Consider the following 24,704-nt stretch of genomic DNA (forward strand, 5'->3'; position numbering starts at 1 on the left):
GACTGTGTCTTTACAGAGCAGAAAACAGCTTTAACGCTCATTAATTCTCCCTTCTACTGAGCTCCCAATTCGACTTCTTAAAGCAGTTGAACCGATCCTAATGAACTGGAATCTTTATTCTTAAAAAAAAGTGTCAATTTGTTGAAATCTTTCTCAGCCTTTACCCAAATCTGCATCCAGCAGACAGCTCTATTCCTAAACACAATACTACCACGGAAACACTATTAATAAACCCTCTCTGCCCCCCTCCCTCTCCCTCCAGATAATGCTCCCGTGCTCTTCATCCTGCAGGACTTGAATTGGTATGTGTGCAAGGGACAGTTTTAGGGGGTTAGGTGAGAAGGAGCAAGATAACAGAAATGGGTGCAGAGAGTTGTTGATGGTGATGGGCCTGAGAATGAGGGAAGCGTGAGCAGAAATGTGTTGGCGTCTTCTGTCGAGGGATGCAAGTATCTAATGTTGCCATTTCTAGCTTCCCATGAGTTTATCTTTGTAGATGTCATAATTGTAGATGATAAACGGTCTACTTTTTATACTGTATAAACATCTTATGCTAACATTTTAAGTACTATTAGAAGTCACCTTGGCGCTCCATGACCTATTTAAAAGCACTTTCAGTATTACAATGACAATAGGAGGTATATTATTCTTATATCAGGGTTTGCTTTCTGAATTTCATATAAGCTCTTCAATTATTGAGTTACACTCTAAAATAAATGGTAGTGTTATTTCTCTATATATAACTAGCGCAACACAATCCAATGTTAACCAAAAAGTAATACGATACCTGTTAAACGTGTTGTTTCTGCTAACCATTCTTAAGAATCCGGTAGGGTCTGTAGCAGAGTTGATTTTATTGTTAAGGTCATCATATTGTTGGTCCATATAATCTCCAGCCTCACTTTCAGTCTCACTGCTAGCACAAGTCCTAAAAAGAAAACAAGCTGCATTAAATTTTATACAGTTCTTCTATTCATAACTTTAATTACCTTTAATGGCATGGTTATTAAAAGCCTAGCAACAAAGTCAAGACTTGGAAGGGCATCAGGAAAATCATATATCAGACTGTAAATAGCATTCACCTGACAAAGCAACATGTTTGTAAATTGTGCTAAAAATAAATGTAACAGTTAATTAACTGTATGAAAAGTGAAATATGACAAACAGTTAAGAAAATTACCAAAATGTAATTATTGGTGGGTAGTTGAGAGAGTTGCACCATGACCTTGACACCTTGAAAGGAGTCAAAGACAGATGCACCTGTTTATATCCGTTAAGTGTAATACAGGTATAGAACCACTTATCCAGAATGCTTGGGACCTATGGCTTTATGGATCACTCTACTTTAAGTCTACTAAAAAATCTTTTAAACATTAAATAAATCCAATATGACTGTTTTATCTCCAGTAAGGATTAATTGTGTTGTTTTAGGATCAAGTACAATATACTGTATTATGAATACAGAGAAAAAGGAAATCATAATAAAAAAATATAATTATTTGCTTTAAATGGAGCCCATGGGAAATGAACTTCCGGTAATAAGGAGCTTTCAGGATAACCGGTTTCAGGATAACGGATCCCATACCTGTACTTTATTTAGTAATAAGTGTAATACAGATTTACATTATGGGAATGTGCTCCGCTTATATATCTTTTCTGGGACTTATTTAGATCATGCATGTCCTATAACCCCACTTCCTTCATCCTTTATTCCCATGCCCACAATTTATTTTTAAATATTGTTTTCTTAAACCTAAAATATAAATTTTTGCAGGAACAAAGGACTACAAAGTGTTGTAGGGAAAACAGAGAACACAAATAGCTGGTGCAGGTATAGAACAAAAAAAAAGAAAGAAAGAAATCATGATGGAGCTGAAGAATGTAAATAATGAGGAAACTGACAAATGTAAAAACAAAGGGAAATGGATTTGAAGCTCCTGAAAAAATTGCATGGGATTCAGTAGAGCTTTGCAACTAGTGAAGAAAAGCTCTTGGGTGTAGACTACAATAGGAGTCCGGATGCTAAGGATAATGTAGAGTGAGGAACATGAATGACAGCTTTAAATAAAAACAAACATCAAAATAAAGTTATTAGAAAGAGGTCCAGGGAGTCAAGCAGGTAAGAGTAAGGTAAGAAGCAAAGGGCATGGAGCTATTAGACAAATATGAGGTTGCTGTAACAAACAGGAAATGAGTACAGAAGGAGCTAGAACGTAAAGAGGTCTAGGTACAGAAATTGCATTGAGAAAAGTGGACAAGATAAAACTGATGGAAATCACAGCTAATATTTCTGTGAATGGTTGCTTCCAAATATAAATGTAAAGCTTGAACCTTTGAGAACAATGATTTAACATTTCTAAATGACATAAACCGATGGAAGAGAAAAGTGACTTTAAGACCAAAATGAAAAGATTTCGAAGGATTTAGCGCAAATCCTTTGATCGATCGAAGTAAAAACCGTTCGATCGAACGATAAAATCATTTTGAATCGAACGATTTTAAGCGATCGATCGAAGGATTTTTCTTCGATAATATAAAACTTAGAAGGTCCCCATAGGCTAACATTGAACCTCGGTAGGTTTAAAGTATGTAGTCTAAGTTTTTTTTAAAGAGACAGTACTTCGACTATTGAATGGTCGAAGTTAAAGTCGAAGGTCGTAGTAGCCTATTCGATGGTCGAAGTACCCAAAAAAAACCTTTGAAATTCGAAGTTTTTTTCATTCGAATCCTTTACTCGAGCTTAGTAAATGTGTCCCTTAATGTTAATATCAGAAGGTCTAATTAAATCTGGCTCAGTGGTAGCTTCAACCTGTCCAGCAACTGCTGACACATGTAAAAAGATTTTTTTAGTAATTACCTAGTGCAGAAAGTGTTAGTAGTAATTATTAATACATGTCCTGAATATTAACATAAAAAAATACTGAGACAGCAAAAACTGTTTCCAGATAAAATATAATTGGAGGGGGGGGGGGTTGGGTGGGATCTAGCATCCATTTTTATATTGTTAGTAAACAATTTTTTTAGCACCTGCACTTTATAATAAATATAAATAGCACCCAATGGTGTGTGACACCCAAATTGCTGGCTGCAGTTTTATAAATTACATAATAACCATTCTGGCTGGTGCAGCATCTGTGTTTCTCTTTACCAAATAGTATCATGGATTAATAAAATAAGAGCAACTGAAAACAGTGTTAACATAAGGGTTCAAACAGATTAAAATGTATTGCATGCATATACATATACATATTATCTAATATAGGTACCACAATGGCAGAAATTTAAGTTCCACTGCTTCCTTGTTAGAATTTTCAAGGCATAAACAGATGGGTTAGTCAGAAGAATGCTTCACTAGTTACAATATTATATTCTGGAAGCATATATTTCTGCAAATAACACAATTATCTTGTTAATGCAAGGACTCTTCCCTGTAGATCTGATCCTTTTATTGAAGATTCTTTAAAAATATGAAGTGTACCTTGAAAATGTGACTTATTTCTATGTCTTAACCCTACATGTGTCACATTGGTCCCTGGAGTACTTTGAATTGCATGGCGTACGCTAAATTATGTATACAAAAAAACAAGCTTCTGCTGTTTTGAATTCCAGTTTCAGCCATAATCCAGACATAAGACAGACACATGCAAAGCAAGTAGACAAACCCATAAAGCCAGGCCTAGCCAAACATAAAGGGGCCATAAAACACTAGGTAGCTCTTGTAAGATGGCTAAGTAATAGCTATTTTTTTTAAATCACATTTAAATGTCCTTTATGATTTGGTTCCATGCAGAGTTATGTTGCAACCAATTTCCCAAGGAGACATCAGAAAGGCACACCGCATTGTATATTCACAAAGCCTGTCGGAAGCTTCAGTTGTTGACTATGAACATCGTTATATTGCACCAGAAGATTACATATTGTACAATTTTCACAATCAGTTAGAAGTAACAAGGGTCTTAGAATAATCGAACAAATATGGGTTATAAAATAAAAATAGGATTGGAGGGCCCTGCTTGAGTCAAATGCTAGGGAGATCAGCTATCCTAAGAGGTTTTTTTTGCTGACCCTGATAAAAATAACTAATAGACTTGTAGTTTCAGATGGGATGGAGGGTTTGACTGAGTAGATTATCTGCATGGCCAAAATCTCCTGATTTTCTAATCTAGAATATCCCAAGAAATATGCTGCCAACTCAAAATAGGGGGACCAATGACAGACGTTACCCTACCCATTTATAAAACAGTCTGCCCATGCTCCATACCCAAATCAAGTCACTAATTTTTTCACCATCCATGGAAAATTCCGCATTTCACCATCTGCAAATTTTTTTGAGGAACTGTGGCAAAAATTTGGCTCATAAAAGTTGCCACAAGAAAAAACGGCCATTGAACAGAGTGAGAAAAATTTTGTCAGCGTAAAAAAAAATTTGACGGCCATTGACATCAATGTGTCTCGAATTTTTTTTGCCGTTTCGCAAATTTTTCAGTGCATTGAAACGGGACATATTTGCTCATCACTACAAGTCACATTTCATAAAATAAACAAAAATACATACAGGGCATTCATCACCAAATTGTAAACAAATGTAAATCAACCAAAAGGTTGTAGTCTCTCCCTTCACACTGGCAGAACTGCATTCCAAATGCAATTTCATGCAACAAATGCACAACATGTGGCCATTGCAAGAGTGCAGTCCTAGGCACAATACTTGTCTAGCATAGTAACAGCTACTGTTTCATATGCGGAAAATAATATGATACTAAAGGAGCCTCACTATGTGAACTGTGTGTAATCTTTTGGCCTAAAAAAAGATAAATATCATTACAGGTAATTGTATCAATTTCTGTTACAGTGGTTACGTAAGATGCAATATGTTTCCTGCCTGGCTACTTCTACTCTCTCTATAAATCTTTCTGGCATGTGCAAAACTGTTTACCATCTGCCCCAGATTATCTACAAGGTCACTAATAAAAATATCACATATTTGGTCCCAACACACACCCCCTAAGGTATTCTACTTGTCATGTACCTTATCTAAATGTGGCCTATTACTAATGATGCTCTGCCATCTTTCTACTAGCAAAGCACTGACCAACAGCATCTTCTTTGTTGCATTAAATGCTGTTGTTAACCATTTACTTGCTAATGCACTACTGTGATGTCTGGCTTGTTGGGAATAGAAGTTTTTAGACTAGATTGTTTTTAGGGTATTCCTAGTCCACAGTTGTAGGGTAGGAGGAACAAAAGAATAAAATATTGCTGCCTACGAGTTATGTATGTTTCTCATAGAGAATCAGCATGGCTCACAGTTTATAATAAACATAGACTGCCTAGCAGCTGGTAATACAGAAACACAACAATAAGTCTATAGAAATCGCAAATTGTATTTTTTCTCAAAAATCTGTGGTATTTTTTGTAAAACTCAAAAAATCCAAGATTTATTAGAGGAGAAGGAAAGCTACGAAGGCATTTTATTGCCAATAGATTAGCTGCAATAGTGCAAGCTAGAATGCTATATTTATTCTGTACAATGTTTTACCATACCTGAGTAAAAAGCTCTAGAAGCTCTCCGTTTGTTTAGGATAGCAGCTGCAGTATTAGCTTGGTGTGAGGTCTAATAGAAGTCAGTGGGAGCTGCGCTGAATCCTATTGGACTTTTTTTAAGCAATTAAGACTTTTTAGCTTTTTGAATTTCTTTAGCTTTTTTTTTTTTTTCGAAAAGCGTTTTTTTTCATACTTTTTATTCTGATCTTTTAATATATTTCATGGCATATCCCCATTTGCAGGAGTGAACTCTTAATTTAAAGGTGTTCCTTGAGACATACACCCTGTTCATTTGGCAGGTGTTTTATTCACAAGAGGCTAGGCCACATCTTAATCACTCTCTATATGCAAGGATATCATTGTAATACACTAATACAGCAGGGGGTAGGTATAAGGCCCTGCACAGATTACAAACAATTTTGTTCCATTTTTGAAAGACCTCCATTTAGCATAAAATACTGTGTAATAGTACTTATGCCCTGGATATAAGCTTCATATCTATAATGTGCAGAATACAGTCATAGAACACAATTAATAGCTTCTGAAAGCCCTTGTCTTAGGAATTTCTACATATATTTTCAAAACATAAATCCTGCACTAGCAGTCACCTGTACGTGACAGTGTGGCCTCCGGGTCTCCAGTCAGATGTTAGCTTGAATGCCAGAACACACAGCAGACAAAAAGACTAAATAATATTGATGTTAGTGTGGCCTTTTATATACTGCCAGTCAAAGAAGCGAGACAAATTTCCCATTTTATCTAAAGTGTCTGATCATGCATTATGACCTAGCACCTGGCCTAACCCATTATAGCACAGATGACATCTTTCATCCTTATTCCCGCAATCCCTGCTGCCTAAAGCCGGCTGTATGGATGCATTTAACTGTCAAGTCAAGCGAAGATCTGGTGGCACAGGACTGCTCAAGCTCAATGAATGTGCTGCTGTTTGTAGCATTTCCCGTGAGCAAACAGTGAACTTTACGTTTCCAGACTGAATACACTATATACGACAACGGAAAATATATATCAAAAGGGGTCAGGTGAATCGCACTGAGCACTGCAGAATGTGTTTCCATCGGATCACCTGTATGAACACTGCACCCGCCTCCTAGCGAATAAATCAGCCATCATGAAATTCAGAATTGTCAGCGCCTAAATTATCTCCCCACCTGTTCCTTCTAGAAGATTCCACTTTATTTGGTTGCTTTGTTCTTGGAAATAACAGAAATGCATTTTTTTTATCATCTTGTATTTTTTATTATGCCCTTTGCAGCTGTATCCTGGCGCTGGCACAGCATTAAAATTTAAAGCAAAATCAAAAAAGCAAATGGAGGGGGGAAAGAACGATTCGGCCGGTAAACTGTACAGATAAAAGCAGACGCACAAACAATTCGATTACAGGTCAGTTGCTGCGACAGAAATCGAAAAAAGAATGGCAATGTTTAATTAATTTACAGTCTCTGCAAAACAAAGAAAGGGGTCAGTCGAGCATCACGAGCCACAGCTGAGCATTAAGATTAACTGAATCTAAATGACACATCATTAAAGCATAATTTATCTCTGCCACAAGATAAGAAAGAATAGTTTATTAAGTGCTTGTCGCAACCGGCATATGTTACGCATCAGCTTTTTATTAGAACTTTAACGTGGCCTTCAATCCAGGAGGTGACTGCTTATAAATATATATTTCTTCCAATATTCTTTTTTTTAAAAAAAAAAAAAATCATTATTTGTGTTTTTTTAGCCAGACACTTAACTGTCAACCATATACCAGTTAAACTTGATTTTATTTCAGCTGTATAAAAGCAGAACTACAATTATTGTAATCATCCTCTTTTTTTATGTGTGTGTACAAAGACTGAATGTATTTTTGTATTAAATCACATGCAAATGATGCTGATTAAGAGGAAGAATAAGTGGTGCAGCTGGGTATTTTCCTTTTGCTTCACTTGTATTGTGACTATAAAATAAGGGGAGTGATTGACGGAGCTGCCACTGTCGTTTCTCACCATATTTTGTGTTTTTCAGACTCAGTTTCGCTGACTCAAGGCCACCCCTGGCAATACAAGAAGATGAGGCCTCCAACTCTAGTTAAAGGAGTTTAAAAAAATTAAATGGAAATTATTGCTAATTATAGCACACTCTGAACTTGCACAATTGCTGGCAAATTCCCCCATTAGAATCAATATCCAACCAGCTGGTAACCCCTGTTGTGCTTTAATTTCCTTTCATTGTAGGGAGTATGTGAATACCTGACCCCTCCTCTGTGTTGTTTCTGTGCAGGGAGGAGTCTGTCCGGACCCTGGGTGGAGTGACACCAATTTATAGTGTAAAGACACAGAACTCCTATAGCACCAAAAAGTGGAAATCAGTGCAGGAAATAGGGCTGCACATGGTTCTGGTATATTTTTCATAAACATATAGGCAGTGATATGGGCAAAGATTGGTTCTGGTCTTCTGCTTATGAAATAGTAAGGAAACATCATGTATTAATGGGTTACTAGGACAAACATTGCTCATGCATACCTCCCAACATTTGAAAATCAGAAAGAGGGACAAAAAGCTCTGCCCCGGGCAGCATGGCAAGATTTTTGTGACCACTTTCTGGGGAGGGGGTCATGTTTTATGTGTTATTACAGTTTTTCAAATGAAGGTGAATTGCCATTTAAGCTGTGAGTCACAGTTCCCCAAAGAGACCTGTTTATCTTAAAGAGTTACAATTGTATCTTTGCTTGTCTAAGGGCTCTTACAGACGAGCGTTTTTACCTGCGTTCAACCGCAGGGGAGCACAGGAATAGACGCATTATATTTTTTCCAATGGGGCTGTTCTCACACAGGCGCGTGTAGGCGCCGAACGCAGGAAAAATGCAGCATGTTGCGTCTCAACCTGCGTTCAGCGCCTACACGCGCCTGTGTGAGTACAGCCCAATTGGAAAAAATGTAATGCGTCTATTCCTGCGCTCCCCTGCGGCTGAACACAGAAAAACGGAACGCAGGGGAGCGCAGGTAAAAACGCTCGTCTGTAAGAGCCCTTAAAATGTTACAAATGTATCTAAGTGCAGCTGCTGAGTATTGTGGGCTCTCTACCAAAAACCCTCTTATTTAATTGTTTTAGAAACTTTGTATCTTTTTCTGGCATCAGTGCATGACATCAAACAGAAACTCAGGGCATTGCAGTCAGAAACCAAGACTGCAGGCTGAGCTCTCAAAATTGTGACTTTCCTGTGAAAAATGGGACAGTTGGGAGGTATTTTCATGTCCACTGCCCTGGAGCTACCCAGTCAGAGCGCCCCAGCCCGGCTGGCACCATCGCCTCCTCTGCAGCCCGCGCATAGGATCACCCCTCACCTCTGGTACGCGTGTACAGGCGTACAAACAAGCGAAATTTCCCAGACTTTGCAGACCGGACAGGGGGTAGGCAGCAGTGCAAGGTACGTGCCTTGCGCCCCCTAAGTTTTGCGTCCAAGGCACGTGCCTACTCTGTCTACGCCTAGTTCCGGCCCTGTACCCAGTTCTGGATTCACTCACTATATGTTATTCCCCTGGGTTTCCCAGTTTCTGTGGCCAAATTCAATCTGCACGTGCATATTAGCACTATAAATATTAAGCGGCTTCAAAAATGTGTGTGCGCATGCACAGTGATGTCACTTCCAGGGACCACTGTAGAACACGGCAACATTTTGAGGTGACCTGAAACAGCAAAAGCTGGAGTTGACTTCTCTGCTTTTCCACACAGCCACTGCATATTATAGGGGTTACAGGGTTATGGAATAAATGGCCCTAAATTTGCTAGGAGCAGTAACCCAAATCCCCGAATCCTTTATGAAAGATTTGCCTGAATGCCAAATCCTAATTTGCATATGCAAATTAGGGACAGGAAGGGTAAAAGTAGAAAAAACATTTTTTACTTCCTTGTTTTGTGACAAAAAGTTACATTTCCCTTCCCGACCCTAATTTGCATATACAAATTAGGATTCAGATTCAGTTCGGCCAAGTACAAGGATTCAGCCAAATCCTAATCCTGCTGCAAAGGCCGAATCCAGAAACCAAATCCTGGATTCGGTGCATCCCTACTTTTATTACATATGGGGGTAGTTGACCAATCAGAATATGTCTGTGTCTAGAGAAATATATACATATTTTAGACATGCACCAAACACAGGATTCTATTAACAATCGGCCAAATCTTTTGCATGTCTTGGCGTATTTTTTTTTTTTATTCTAATCTATCCATTGTCACTGAAAATACCAAAAATTTGAGCAAATGATGTCTGTATGTATGTATGTATGATGTATTTGAGCAATTAAACCAGGGCTAGCTAAGTTAATTACATACATTCTATTTCATACATTTATTTACTACAAACCATGATCGATCAAGAGAAACATGGCACAGCGGTGGCAGATAGCTTCTGTTCAGAAATGCTTGATAGTCTGTCAAACTGAACCCTAAGGTAACAAGTGTGCCCTGACCAGATTAGGACAAGTATGGTCACCTTTACATGTAATGGAAGGTTGCTAGCATTTTAATATATACTGCTAAAAAAACATGCAACAAACAATGTAACAGTGAACTAAATGACTGATATTTACACCACTACAGTAAAGGTTATCATGCTACACAACATAGTATAATAGTAAAATATCAATTGGGTCATACAGTATAAGTAGGTACAGGTGAAACATCTAATGGCAAGTCCTGCTGCAAGGGTTTTTGGCCCAAATCTTCTAGTTACTCATTTGAGCCTTGCAACAAATGCAAAATGAGTTCTGACAAATGGAACTGATTTACTATTTGCCGAACCAACTGAATGGAAATTCTCCACAAATAGAACACAGGCGGTGCTTTGTAGCATGTTACAATAACATGTTACTATTGCTTCACATTCAACATGTCATCCTATGCAGATAAGAAGAGAGCTCAAATATTTCACTGTCATTAAAATGACTTTTAATTCTTTGATAAACCGTGGCCTCAAAGGACGCCATAATAGGCTGTACAAACAAGTAACACTGTAAGGGAATAGAGTAACCTCTTACGGTATTATAATTGAGTTTCTTGTTTACAGGTGACACAACACGAGTGATAGGCTTGTTAATGGGTTTTAGATGGTTTTTCATGTAGTACTGCTATGCAGGAACACACTGCACCCATGTGCAAATTGTGCCAGTATTTGCAAATCTAGTGCATCACACTTAATGGCAAGGGAGCCCTGGTTTAAAGTATGACATGGCAGCGTGCACCTGTTTTTATACAATTTGCACTCTGCTCTGAATAAATGAGACTCGTTGTCTCCCCGTTTCTGCTTCAAGGATCTTCTGCACAGTGGTTTAATAAGATATTAAAGGATTCATGGGCTGTTAACATGAATTAATTTTGTCACAGCAGCGGCACCTGCTGGTCATTTTCTAACTAGTCTGACCACCAAGTAGTCAAGGAAGTTGTCAAGAGAAAGAAAGAGGCTGCTCTGATGTTCTTCTGCTTAGGAAATAAATTAGAAACCTTTCTCAAACTTTTCCTAACCAGAAAAAACACATCAAACCAAACTTTAAACTTTCTTGAATACTTGGTGGTCATGTTACATGAACTGCTATGTTAAAATGAATGAATTTTGTTACACCAGCACCAACTGCTGCTCATTTTCTGACCAGTCTGACCACCAAGTAGTCAAGGAAGTTGTCAGGAGAAAGAAAGAGGGCTGGTCTGATGTTTTTTTTCTGGTTAGGAAAAGTTTGAGAAAGGTTTCTAATTGTTTTCCTAAGCAGAAGAACATCAGAGCAACCTCTTTCTCTCTCGTGACAATTTCCTTGACTACTTGGTGGTCAGAATGGTTAGTAAATCACCAGCAGGTGGCGCTGTTATAACAAAATTCATTCATATTAACAGTATATGTAACCTTTAATATTTTGGAATTATGAAAATAAATAATGAATGCACATTGCAAAAAGTGCTTAGAATAGCACCCTCATCAATTTAACATTCACTTATTTTTAAGGTTTACTAATCCTTTAATGACAGAATAATATAAATTTCACTTAAACGAGGATCAGCATAGCAAAACAAGGGCAATAAAAGCATGATTCTAAAGTGAACAGGATTAGCTGGATTAGCAGCAGGAAGAGATTGCTACTGATACTGCCACATAGATTAGTGGTACAACTTTACCCTTACTAAAGTATAGAGTTCCCTAGTCCCTAGAAGGACATAAATAAACCAAAGGCAGTCCAGGGAAGGCTTGGTGCATTGTCTGCACAACATAAATTATTAAGCAAGAAAGAGAAATATCACCAGTTACACCTGAGATCAGAAAGGTTAAGAGACAGTAAATTAAGATATTTTACAGCATTATACATTAACGGATTATATAAAGTACAGAGAGTAAAGCAGATAGTTAATTTGGGATGAAAAAAAGACAAAACCCCATTTAAATTCAGTCCCTTCAAATAACCCCCAGACTCCAGTGTACATATATATATATACATACATACATATACAAGTCTATTTATACACTCACATATATAAAACTATATATATATTAACTTATATTAAACTGTAGATCTTGAGGTCACTATAGTCTTGGATATTATGCTTATTTAAGAAGTAATTGAAGCCCCTCATTAATAGAATCTGATGTCAACATCATACTTGGCAGAGCATTCCATAGCCTCACTGTCCTCACCATGAAGAACCATTTGCACTGCTTCAAATGATCTAAATTGGTGACTTGTTCTTTGTTCCTTTCTATCTGTCTATAATGTCCTCCTAATAGGTAGGGACTGGGGTCCAAAACTGCACGTGTTCTCAAGAGAGGTGAGGCCTTATCAGGCAAAAATTATATTTTAGTCCCTTGAGTCAATGCTATTTTAATGCAAGAGTGTAATTTATTTGCTTTATTAGCCGCAGAATAACTGTCTCAAATTATCCACAAAAATATCCACATCATTCTCAGATACGGAGACTTCCAACACGCTACCATTGAGTGTGTATATAGCATTTGTGATTTACACTGAAGTGCATACCTTGTGTTTATCAATGCTAAAACCCATTTGCCCGTTTGGCTATTTTGATTAGCAATATATTCTTTTCTACCACCAGTGCCCAACTAACAGTACTTATGTTTCTCAAGCTGAGAGGGATCATGTTTTGAATAAACACACCCTATTAGCGATTCATCAATATCTTGACAACATGCCAGACCTTTCACACAGTACTTTAAAGGAGAAGGAAAGGCCTCATGCACTTGGGAGTGCCAAATGTTAGGCACCCCCAAGTGATTGTATTGACTTACCTAAAACCACGGGCCGGTGCTCCTATCAGAAGAAAATGGAACAGGCCCGGGGTTATTCCAGTGAGCACCACGGAGTGATCCTCTTCCATCTTACTCTTTCCTTCGCCATCTGTTTATGTGCAATAGATCAAAAAGCCAAACTTTAACTACAAAGTCAGCTATTTCATTTCGTTTGCCCAGGAAAATTGAAGAAAGAAGAAGACGGAAGAGGATCGCTCTGTTGTGCTCGCTCGAATGACCCCGGGCCAGTGCAGTTTTCTGCTGATAGGAGTACTGGCCCTGGGTTTCAGGTAAGTCAATACAATCACTTGGGGGTGCCTAACATTTGGCACTCCCAAATGCATAAAGCCTTTCCTTCTCATTTAAATGTTATACCAAAATAGTTACACCTGGAAATTGGCACACTGATGCATAGATTACAATGGACGAAAAGCCTCTAAATACAGTAGATGGAAAAACTCTTCTGATCGCTTTTTCAGTTTACTTGATTTTTTTAAAAATCGGTTTATCTTAAGAAAAAAAAAGAAACCTAAAAGCTTCTATGACTCTGACTGCTGCTGCAGTAATTGGCTCAGGCTTCACACAGAAAAAATTGTATAATTTACTTTTAGTTGGTTATAAAGACCCAGTGAATAACGAGTATAAGGCTGAATAACCAATATGGCCACACTAATGAATGGACAGTTGGATTGGTCATTGCTATATGGAAATGTGATCCTGTGTGGACCTGACTCTGCCAATGGCCTGATACACAATTTAGAAGTCATGCAGCATTTACATGGGCAAATAGTGAACCAGGTAAAGAGGCAGAGTAGACTTGAGTACCATTTGCACATTTTTGCAAACTTAAATACGACCTTTTATTAAATATGCATAAGGCACCTATGGGCTGGTGCTGAGGGCAGCATTCAAGGAAGTGGCACATGGGTACGTATATATTAAAAAGGACCTAGCAAGACCTGAAGAGGAGATGGGCAACACTAACCTACTACTTATGGGTATCATTTCTGTAATGTGCATGTCCCAGTCTGCTAGTAGAGGTGAGGGGCACACTTATTTGTGCCTAGGGCAGCAGCATGCTGTAATACAGCACTGACAGCACTAAAAGTGTTGAGGAACTAAGAATGAAAGTACACAGCAAATTCTAGATTCCAATTTTATGTCATTCCCCTGTGGAAAAGATACAGTAAAAGTGAGGCACAATAATCTCATTGTATACTTTTCTTGCAGAAGTGCAGGAATTTTATTGCAAGATTTCCTTCAAACTCGCCATTTGAAAGATATTCCTACGTATGTTTTAAGCACAGCTAAAATGGGGAGGGGGGTGATCATGGTAACAGAGGCACAGGCAGCCAGAGCAGTGCTTATATTCCTGGCATGGAAGGAGCAGACAAATGTTTTTGGCACTCTCTCATTACTATAGTAGAAGACCCAAGTTCAAAGGCAATCCAGACTCTGACTGTTTCTTTCATGGAGACGGAGCCAAACTCCCAGAGCAATTTTAAATCAGGGCTATTTCATTTTGTGATGGCAGGTGGGAGTGCTAAAATAATTGCTGAATAGTGAGTTCTTTTAACAAGTCAGAAAGAAGACAGAGGAAAATGCGATGAAAGCTGCACACAAGGCTGAATGGGAAACATGCAAGAAGAATAAATAGTTGTGTTTCAAGATCTGGCTACAGAGCAGGCAAATGTCTGAAGCAACAACTCTGCATATTTGTCTTGACTTGGCATAATCTGATGGCAATTGATCTTTATAACAACACTGTGCTCTAAGGAGAATTAATTATCTGTTAAACTGCTGCACCTTTTATGTCCAGCAGGACAGACATCTAGATAGAAAATATATTCAACTTTTTTTTTTTTGGTCAAGTGGTTGTGAATGGAGTCATTTCTGACAGGCTGATGTCCATGGTGCCACCACCCTTCCTCTGCAATCAACTACTAGCGCACAATCTAGCACAAGAGGCACAATTTTATTTGTTGCCCCAGCTTTGCGCCTTCCATGAAGCATCACCAGCCACCAGCTCTTAATGCCAATCCATTTCTTGTCTTCTGGTGGTTGGAATATTTTCTTACATACATCTTGACAGCCCTACTGAAAATGAATATTGCAATAAAAGCTTCAAGATAGTTCTGTATTAAAAATGTTATACGTTCACCTTTACGTTAACTTTAATGTATGTCAACTGGCATTTAATTTGCATATTTTTTTTAATGATTTGCCTTCTTTCAATTAGTTCCAGCTTTTCAAATAGGGGTCAATGGACCTCAAGTGTCAAAAAACAAAAACTCTGTGGGGCTACAATTTCATTGGTATTTTTTAAGTACTTCTAATCTATTCAAGCCCCCTCAAATTTATCTTTCAGTCTCTCATTCAAACCACTGCCTGGTTGGACACTAGGAACCAAATAGCTGCTGAAATTTCAAAGTGGAAAGCTGCTTAGCAAAAATCGAAATAATTTAAAAACGACAACAAAATAAAAAATTAAGACCAATGGCAAAACTGTCTTTGAATTTGACAGTCTATATTATAATAAATGTCAATCTAATTGTGAACTGCCCCTTTAAATATTATGTTCATGTCCAAGTAATGGTATTAACGATAGTAATGGAACGATTATTGGTGGGTCCTGGATACAGGATGTGCCGCCTTTCCATAAAGATGTGAATTTTGGATTGGATTCACATGCTCGCAAGGCTACAAGGGAGTGTGGACTCGGTTGAAATCGCACCCCAGGTAGTTGCACCATTGGCCAGCAGACATGCTGCCATTGAGTTTATCTTTCTAGCCCTTGGGCAAAGGCCTATATTGAGTTAAACGTAATTGTGCTTTATCACTGACACCAATGCTAGCTGAGGATTCTGGGATTTATACTTGACAGTTGGTAGTAGAAAAAAAAGCTGTCCACCTTTTATGCTTCTGATTTCATCTGACGTAAGTAATTCAGACACCCAGCAGAGAAAAGAGTAAATAAAAAAGCTCCCCCCCACCAGGTATTTTGATTTTCTTTGAGAAGCATATCTTTTCCTTACTCTCAGCATGCACATAAATGCTCACACTGCCTACCTGCCTTCAGAGAAAAAAACTCCAGTCTCTTTGTTCAATGCTTATAGACATTACCTTCTAGTCTCTGGAAATGCCTGGAATTGACAACTTGAAAATTCAAATTAAGGTTACCGTTGACATGCCTTTAAGCTCCCCATATTTACTGGACAAAAGCTTTTTCATTAAAATCCAATAAACCCCTTCAATTAAAGGTAATGCTATTTTAAAATTAACTAAATGATGAACAGAAATCTTGCAGGTTAAAATGCAGCTGAAATGTCATGAGATAATAGTAAAGGAACATGACTAGTGCCATTAAATATAAGAGTGCTTAGGTGCAAAGTGCTTTTTCTAGGATATCTGCTTCATATCCATAAGGATATCTCTTTCTTTGATAAAAATCCCCTGGAGGAACAGTTCCGAAGAGAAGATGTACCAGCTGTCAAAGCAGAAACAGCAAATTATGCAGTTTCCACTGACTTTCACTGGATGCTGCCTGGGCACACAATATATTCTGTTTCTGGAGATGCTTTAAAAGGCATTCCCCGGTACTTTTTATCAATGCTCTTAGCTTGAGCAGGTCATCTAGTATTCAGGAGATATTAAATGCCAAAAAGAAGCCTCTCAGAGAGCTATCAAATGTAAACTGAGACTCCATCCCTGTTGAACCAGCAAATTTCACTCCAACATAAAGCACCCTGAGGTGATTATATGAAGGAGCAACTATAAAGTGGTGCTACTCCAAAACACATCTTATGATCTGTGCACTTTATTGGCTTATAACATCTGTCACAATGGAAAAAAAGACAGTCCCTTTTTTTTAAATTGAGGCTTAGAGGTATACAATATAATGCTGATGTGTTAGTAAACAAATATAAAACATGGTCTAGGCAAGGCATTTAAATAGATGGTTCATACTCAGGGCAATTAGAGGCAGTGGTTTAATGGACAAGCACTAAAGCAATAGTAAGTGCCATTATATATCATTCTAAAATATACATACATTCTATATGATTCCAATAAACTACAAAGCTATTTCACATGCAAAAACTGATGTCTTATAATAATCCCAGTAAGCACTACAGCAGTGATCCCCAACCATTAGCTTGTGAACAACATGTTGCTCTCTTGGATGTTGCTCCCAGTGGCCTAAAAGCAGGTGCTTATTTTTTAATTCCAGGCTTGGAGGCAAGTTTTGGTTGTATAAAAACCAGGTGTACTGCCAAACAGAACCTCAAAGTATGTTGACAATCCACAAAGGGGCTACCAAATGGCTAATTGCAGAACTTACTTGGCACTCCAAGAAGATTTGGCATGCTAGTGTTGCTCCCTAACTCAATTTACTTCTGAATGTTGCTCACAGGTTCAAAAGGTTGGGGATCCCTGCACTACAGTATCTTAAATACAATTAAATATAGTAATTCATGGTGGTTGCAGTGACTCCCACTCACCTCTTTCTCAGCTCAACTCAAATGGAAGCACCTTGAGTATGGGAAGACAGTAGACAGTAAGGGATGGGAGTAAGGGATGCCCAATGGAAGTGGAGGGTGCCTTTGATAAGCTCTACCATAAATGTAAGTCTTGGGCCCAATAAGCATCAGAGAAAAGACTGGCTGAGGTTGAAAAGTGACTCAAATTCCCACGATGAAAATAGAATTATAATTTTCTTCACCATGCTTTGTGGTATAAACAAGACAAGCCTTGTTGCTTAGTTATTTTTGTATGCTCTTCATAAAAATTTTTCATTGTACCTTTTTTTTGGTATTATTCAGTGAACCACTCCAGTCCTCTAAATGGATCCCTGGAGGCCCTGGGGAATTACTCAAATATGATTCCAGGTACCAGTCTCTCTCTGTAATATCATGAAGATAAATCAAGAATACATTACAGCCACCAGGTAAGCAGCAGAGAAGTTTAGTAAATAAATGGTTCTGACAAAGAAAGGATTGTAACCTCCACTAGTGATCTCCACTTTTGGAGCTAAAACATTGAATGGATATCTTATTTACATAAAATGTCCCCCTTACATTAAAATACCAAATACATAGGCCTGTAAAGTATATACACCCTGAGCTATCTCAGATCCCAGTGCTTAGGATGTGTCTAAAATAATCTGATTGGCATGAATCGACATTAGCCCACAGAGAAATTGAGAATAAACTGAGCTCAATGACAGTTCTAGCAAAGAAAGGATTTCAACCCCCACTAGTGATGTCCATTTTTGGAGATAAAACATTGAATGGATATCTTTATTTCTACTTTACTTAAATAAAATCCCCACTTACATGAAATGATCAAACCCATAGGCCCTCCTGTAAAGTATATACACCCTAAGTAATGAGATCAAATTCCAGTGCTTAGATGTGTCTAAAATAGTCTGATGGCCTTGAATCAACACAAGCCCATGGCATTTGAACGTATATACTTGATTTAGAATGTAGGTCATAATGTAATAAAAGGTGTCCATGTCTAGATCTGCATCAATCAATGCCATGTCTGCTTTAAAACAGTTGAACAATAAATGCTACCTGGTGATTAGCAGCTATGGGTTACTAAACAAGAAGGTGACATTTCCCCATATATGTTCGATGATTCTACTGTATGTCAGTGATAGTTAATTCCTTTGTTTCACTTGTGTGTATCCTTATCTTGTCTGTCCTTTACCCCTTTCTATTGCTACTGCTAATAGGACTCCATTGTTCTCTGAATACCAGCAGAAATACAATTACAGTGTAGGCAATGTATGTCACTAAAAGCTACAACGCGCAATCAATACATATTCAAATATATTATTGATTCATGGGCTTGTCTGTGCATGCCACTACATATGTGATGTTTTTGAACAGCAATAAACCTATTTAAATATCTGGGTAGGGTTGGGCTAATCCCATCATGGAACGCCTAGGGTTCATAAAAGATTGGTCCTATTACTGAATCCAAAGCCTAATTTGTATATTAAAGGACAATACAAGTAGGAACACATGTTATAGCCAGCACAACGGTCAATTATACTAATATGGCCTGCATTTTTTACCTTTTGATGATTCCTGGTGATTTTTTTCCATAAACCCTTTCTGTGCCTTGAGCTTACATGAGTCCACATTCTTGTAGGCCAAAAGCCTTCAGTGAGGCGTATGGTGGGCAGTACCTACAACCAAACTAAGGCCTTCCAAGCTTGTAGCATTCCATTTCAGAGATTATGATTATTGATTATTATCTATCTTTTAAAGATGGCAGCAGTACAGTAGCATGATGGGGGACACAGTCACAGTTCCCTACAAAAGCCTTTGTCAATTGAAGATTTTGTCTGAAACCTTGATTTCTACTATAAAATGTAATCCTATTCAAAAATGTTATTTGTGGGGTCTGTAACAAGCTTTGCATTTGGGGAAGATGCATAAAAGCACCTTGTGAATTATATGTACTGTAGATAAATGATGCTATTAATGATCCCATCCCTCCCATGCCCCATTTCTTAAAGGTGTAGTTCATCTTTAAGTTAACTTTTAGTATGTTCTAGAATGTCCTATTTTAAGCAACTTTGCAATTGACCTTTATTATTTTATATATAAAGTGTTTGAGTTATTTGTCTTCTTCTTTACTACTTGTCTTGTCTACTTGACTCTTTCAAATGGGGGTCTAAAAACAAATGCTCTGTAAGGCTACCCATTTATTGTTATTGCTACTTTTTATTGATCCACTTTCTATTCAGGCCCTCTCCTGTTCAAATCAATGCATGGTTGCTATGGTAATTTGGACGATAGCAACCAGATTGCTGAAACTGCAAACGGGAGAACTGCTGAATAAAAAAGTTAAATAACTTAGAAACTTAAAATAGAAAAAAACATGAAAACCAATTTATAAATTGTTTTATAATATCACTCTCTACATCATACTAAAAGGTGAACAACCCTTTTAAGGTGCACCCACCATAGTGCCATTTAGAGCAAAGTGCACATCTTTCTACCTTACGCCAAAGCATAAAGATTTATGCTTGACAGTAGCAGACACATAAAACAGTGGGAGTCATTGTAGACTTAAATCATGCCACTTAGACACTATTTTTTTGCTCTTTGACCCTTGCCACCGATTTGGAAATTAGCTTTCATGTGCATTGTAGCAGATATTATGCCTGCCTAACCAGAGATTCCCAAAATCCTTAGAACTTACAACTGTGGGCATGTTATTCCATTTATTAAAATAACACGTGGCTTATACAATTACCATATTGCATCAGGAATTCCACGGCGAGCCAGAATATAAATAAAGCAGCACTACCTAATCTGGAAACTATTTTGAAAAAATGTTAAGATGGGATTAATTTATGTTTAAGGATTTTTAATAAAACTTTAAAAAGCTGTCTTTGCGTGCATATGTTTTTAGTTTAGCCAATATACTCCATATACATTGGAACATACTGACATTTCAGCTCAGCTGTATATAAAAATGAGGTGAAGAAAATACTGACACTTCAGAAAATGTTAAACCTTGGGCTCAGGTTTGGTTTCCCTGGTATATCACAAGAATTCCACTAAAATGAGTCAAAGACATAAAAGAGGAATCCCAGATAAAAGAAGATGCATCCTATAGATAACTTTAGAGTAACGGTACATTGAGCTGGGTTTTCACATATCAGTATTACCAGACATGAGTTTAGCTTGGTGATTGCAATGTTAGCCTTTAGGGCCTGCTTCTTTCCAACAAAGAGGCTACTCTGTTAATAACAAAATGTGTTCCACGTTGTGTTAAACATGTAAGCCTTACCTGGTGTAGTACGAGTCCACTCCTAATGTTTCTCGGACATTAGCAATGTACTGTTCTAAAACAGAGTTGTTAGAGCCTTGAAAACTCATGCTGCCTGATTCATTGAACTCACTGGTGTTCTCCATCGAGATCTCTCCTAAGTAATGTTCATGGAACTTCAAGATTCCTGCAAAAAAAGTTTAGGAGGAAACGAGAAATGTCATTTAAAATACATACACATTTGAGAAAGTTATAACAAGCTTAAATAAGAACCAAAATCTAGAATGTTTTATATTTTATTCCAAACACTGATGATTTCTACTAAACTGAGTCCTTGACATTAAGTCAAGACAAATCTAAACCTTTGCTCTACCTCATTGGCCTTGCCAACTGAAAATAAATATATAGTTTATACTGATATTTTCCCACAACAATGTTCAGTTTTTATCATTTCTATAATATCATAAACTGGCCAAGAACACCACTTTTGTTTTTACTGTACCTACAGCCACCTCTATGACTATCGCAATGCCTGCATTTGGCAGCACTGTATTCATGAACAATTCAGGATATGGGTTTCAAATACTAAGAATATATTATTTTCTTAAAATAGAGCAGCAGCACAATAGGTACAACTTACCAGAACCAGGAACAAGGAGCCAGCTGTACAGATAACCAGCAGCTAATGAAAAGTACAGCACTAGACCCCTCTGACTGTTGATTGTTTCCAAGATCTGATCAATGGTCACAGGCGAGTAAGGATCAGAATCTTGCTGGCCGGTCTGCCTTTCTACTAGAAGATCTGCAAATGCCCTTGTTCTTCCTCTTTCTGCTACTGCTAAAGCTTCATCATGATGCCCTAAACATGAAGACATATAAACATAGCAGCATGAATAACAAAAAAATTACACATATATCATAATGTGCCTGGCCAGTGCACTCATAACAAAACCACAAATGTAAATGTAAAAATAACCTCAGTATGGAACGCTTCAGGGTATGAACTGGTTACAGTTAGCCAGGACTGAGAGGGGCCAGTAAATTCCTATTCACCTGCTCCTCAATTGTGACATTGATTCAACCATGTAAACACTCCCTTGTGTTTCACATACCTGTACACAAACCAGCATTAATGTGATAGCGAATAAAATTATGTGTATGCAGATTCCCCCATGACCCCCCCCCCCCCGTCTTGGATAGATTCTGTTCTCAAGCTAAACTTGGTCACTAGTACCCTGGCCTTGAGGGCAGAGATACCTGCTTGGCTGTAAGAGCAGTTCTTTGTTTTTCTGTGCTGTGGAGCAATAGCTCTATGCTCTCCCACCGCTACCTCCCTTTTTACAAATTTAGAAAAAACTGTGATTCCTATGTTCAGGTTGTGAGTTCAGAATCCACGGGGCTTTTGTCAAATCAACTTTGTCTTTCACCTCAAGTGATCTCCAGTAACTGAATTTCCATGGGAGTTGTGCTAATGTTAAACACAGAATTGCCTCTGAAGTGTCTACTACTTAGATCACACTCACACACATAAGTGTTACTGGCAGAGAAACCCTCTGGGCCTTTTAGGTTCATGCCACAGAAAGTTCTTTCGGAAACTATGGTGCATGCAGCATTTTGATTTATACTTCCCAAAACCAAAACATTTCAGGTTACTCACAATAGGCACAATACTCACAATAAAGGAGACTTAAGAATTCATTCCAAATCCTATTCTATCATGTTTGTTTGGCAAAATAAACGTTACATACACTATATCAATTATTTAAATGTTGTTTCCTTCAGTCAACTGCAAGGCAGGTGCCATTTTGTGGACATTGTTATTATAGGCAGGTTTTGTATCAAGCCAGAAAGGGGGACCGTTGAGCAAGCACAACACAATTATAGAGTCTGAAGGGAGGGGAAATGTGAGGTGGGCAATAATGCTAAGTAAATGCTAAAGGAAAAGTGAAAGTAATTGCTGACCCCACCATGATTCCTGAGGCATAGAGGCAGGGCAGGCAATATATGATTGACAACTCAGATTGGTAAATACATAAAAAATATGATATATGATAATATAATTCCATTTTACTTTTTCTATATTCGAAGAGAGGTTCTAGTGTTGTGCCTATACAAACTACAAATCAATCTTGCATAGTATTGCAGAACGAGAGCACCTAGCTATCACCTTACACTTGTCACCAAGAGAAGATCTAAGAACTCTTACCGAGACTGATTAGCACCCGCTGCAGTGCCTGATATGATGATGTTTGCAGATCGAACAGGGAAAGCTTATAATCAGTGCTGAGCTGGGCTTCATGTCTTATTGTTTCAAATAACGCTGAAGCTCTGTAAAGCTGAAACCGGAGAAAACACTCACATTAAACATCTGACAACCTCTCTCTTGTAATTCAAGTGTCCTAGAGGGATTATAGCTATTTCGGTCATTTCATACCACTGCGATGAAACGAGAAAAATATGAGCCACACTAAAGCAGATGCTGCGGCATATTTATTTACAGTAAACTGTATGTTTTTTTATTTCATATGTATTGATTAGCTGGTACTGATGAAACTGGAAACCTGCTCCTTGTAGAAAATTAAAAATGAACGGTGCATTTACAATTATAATAATGAATAACAACAATTAAAGGGAAACCAAAGTCTAAAATAGAATAATGCTAGAAATGCTGTATTTTTGTATACTAAACGTGAACTTACTGCACCAGAAGCCTAATTAAAGAAATGATTTATGCTTTCAAAGTTATCCATCTCTGCAAGACCAAGACCATGCACATGCTCAGTGTGGTCTGGGCTTCTTAGGGATTGTCATAAATTATCAAAAAAGCACAATTCAAATAATATGTAGACTGCACTGGGTCCTGTGTTGTCATGTAATCTAATGTGGAGTTTATAGTTTTTGTATTGTTTAATACACACTTTCTCCAACTCTTCAGAACCAGTGGCTGCAGCAAAATAATCCTCCAAATAGAATCTAATTTAAATCTGGCTCCATGATCTTTGTCAAAAATAAAATCCCATTTTTACTTTATTAACTGAAAAAGAAACCTATTCCCAATAATAAATCTGTACTGTTTTTAAAAGAAACCTGACTGTATGCATTTTACTTGCTCTGACTGCTGCGGAAAATAATCTCTACATGATCGGCGGCTGCTCTACCGGGAAACAAACAAAGCTGCTCGTGTTTTGGGAAGTAAGGTGGGAGGGGCTCCCCCTGCTGTTTGAAAGTATGATCCTTTCCCTGCAGAGCAGTTAGGAACCGTCTGAAGTTTTCTATCCACAGCAGTCAGAGAAAGTAAATTAAGGGGGGATTTCACTGTATACAGTCAGGTTTCTTATAAAATGATAGACATTTTTTAATTAAAGTATAATGGAGATAGGTTTCTTTTTCATTAAAGAAAGTAAAAATTTGATTTTATGTTTTTGCATTTACATTCTCTTTAAGTTGAAATACAACATGAATATAGATTACAGTGACACACATGACTCGATCAGTGTATATTTGTATTTTTGGAACAAATTGTTCTAGTGCTTGCTTTGGTCAAAAACAGCACAAACTCCATAACCAATAGGTCTGTAGAGCACTTGTATATTTTATAGACATATCCATGGCAATAGTTTATATAAAATATATATATATATTTTCCTGATTTTACTAAGTTAGTCTGCAATGGAATTCTTATCTTCTGATAATCAAATGCTGGTACAAAATGCATACACGGGGCCGAGACACACCCAGAGAAAATAAAAAGGGGGTTTTACCATTTGTGTTGTTGTAAAAACACAAAATAAAAGACATTTTTCTCCTCTGCTGGGAAGCTTTCATGGATTAACTCCCAACGCAAACCGAATTTGTGACCTTAAATGGCACCACAGATATGTTATACAGGAACAATAAACATACAGCCAAGAAAATAAATAAACTGTTTTATTTGGAATGAGGAATTAAGATTTTCTGCTGCAATTATTTGGGAAACAAACTTTAATAACAGTCTCCAAGCAAGACAAATGCAAAACACATCCAGGAGAGGGGCTTTAACTCTCTAAGTGCTGTTGTCTTTTTGATGTATGTGTGCATTGT

General features: G+C 37.6%; 1 protein-coding gene across 3 annotated transcripts in view; it reads right to left on the bottom strand.

Moving 5' to 3' along the window:
* LOC108715847 (tetratricopeptide repeat protein 28) overlaps positions 1-24,704 on the bottom strand; it is a 334,240-nt gene that overhangs the window by 61,903 nt on the left and 247,633 nt on the right. For all 3 annotated transcript variants that reach the window (XM_018261357.2, XM_018261348.2, XM_018261365.2), the window contains 4 exons: positions 22,831-22,960; positions 21,265-21,483; positions 20,646-20,811; positions 788-928 (listed from right to left, as the gene is read on the bottom strand). In XM_018261357.2, the coding sequence (XP_018116846.1) occupies positions 788-928; positions 20,646-20,811; positions 21,265-21,483; positions 22,831-22,960 (656 nt within the window). The remainder of the gene's footprint in view (positions 1-787; positions 929-20,645; positions 20,812-21,264; positions 21,484-22,830; positions 22,961-24,704) is intronic.

Source organism: Xenopus laevis, chromosome 1L (genome assembly GCF_017654675.1).
Source record: "Xenopus laevis strain J_2021 chromosome 1L, Xenopus_laevis_v10.1, whole genome shotgun sequence".
NCBI lineage: Eukaryota > Metazoa > Chordata > Amphibia > Anura > Pipidae > Xenopus > Xenopus laevis.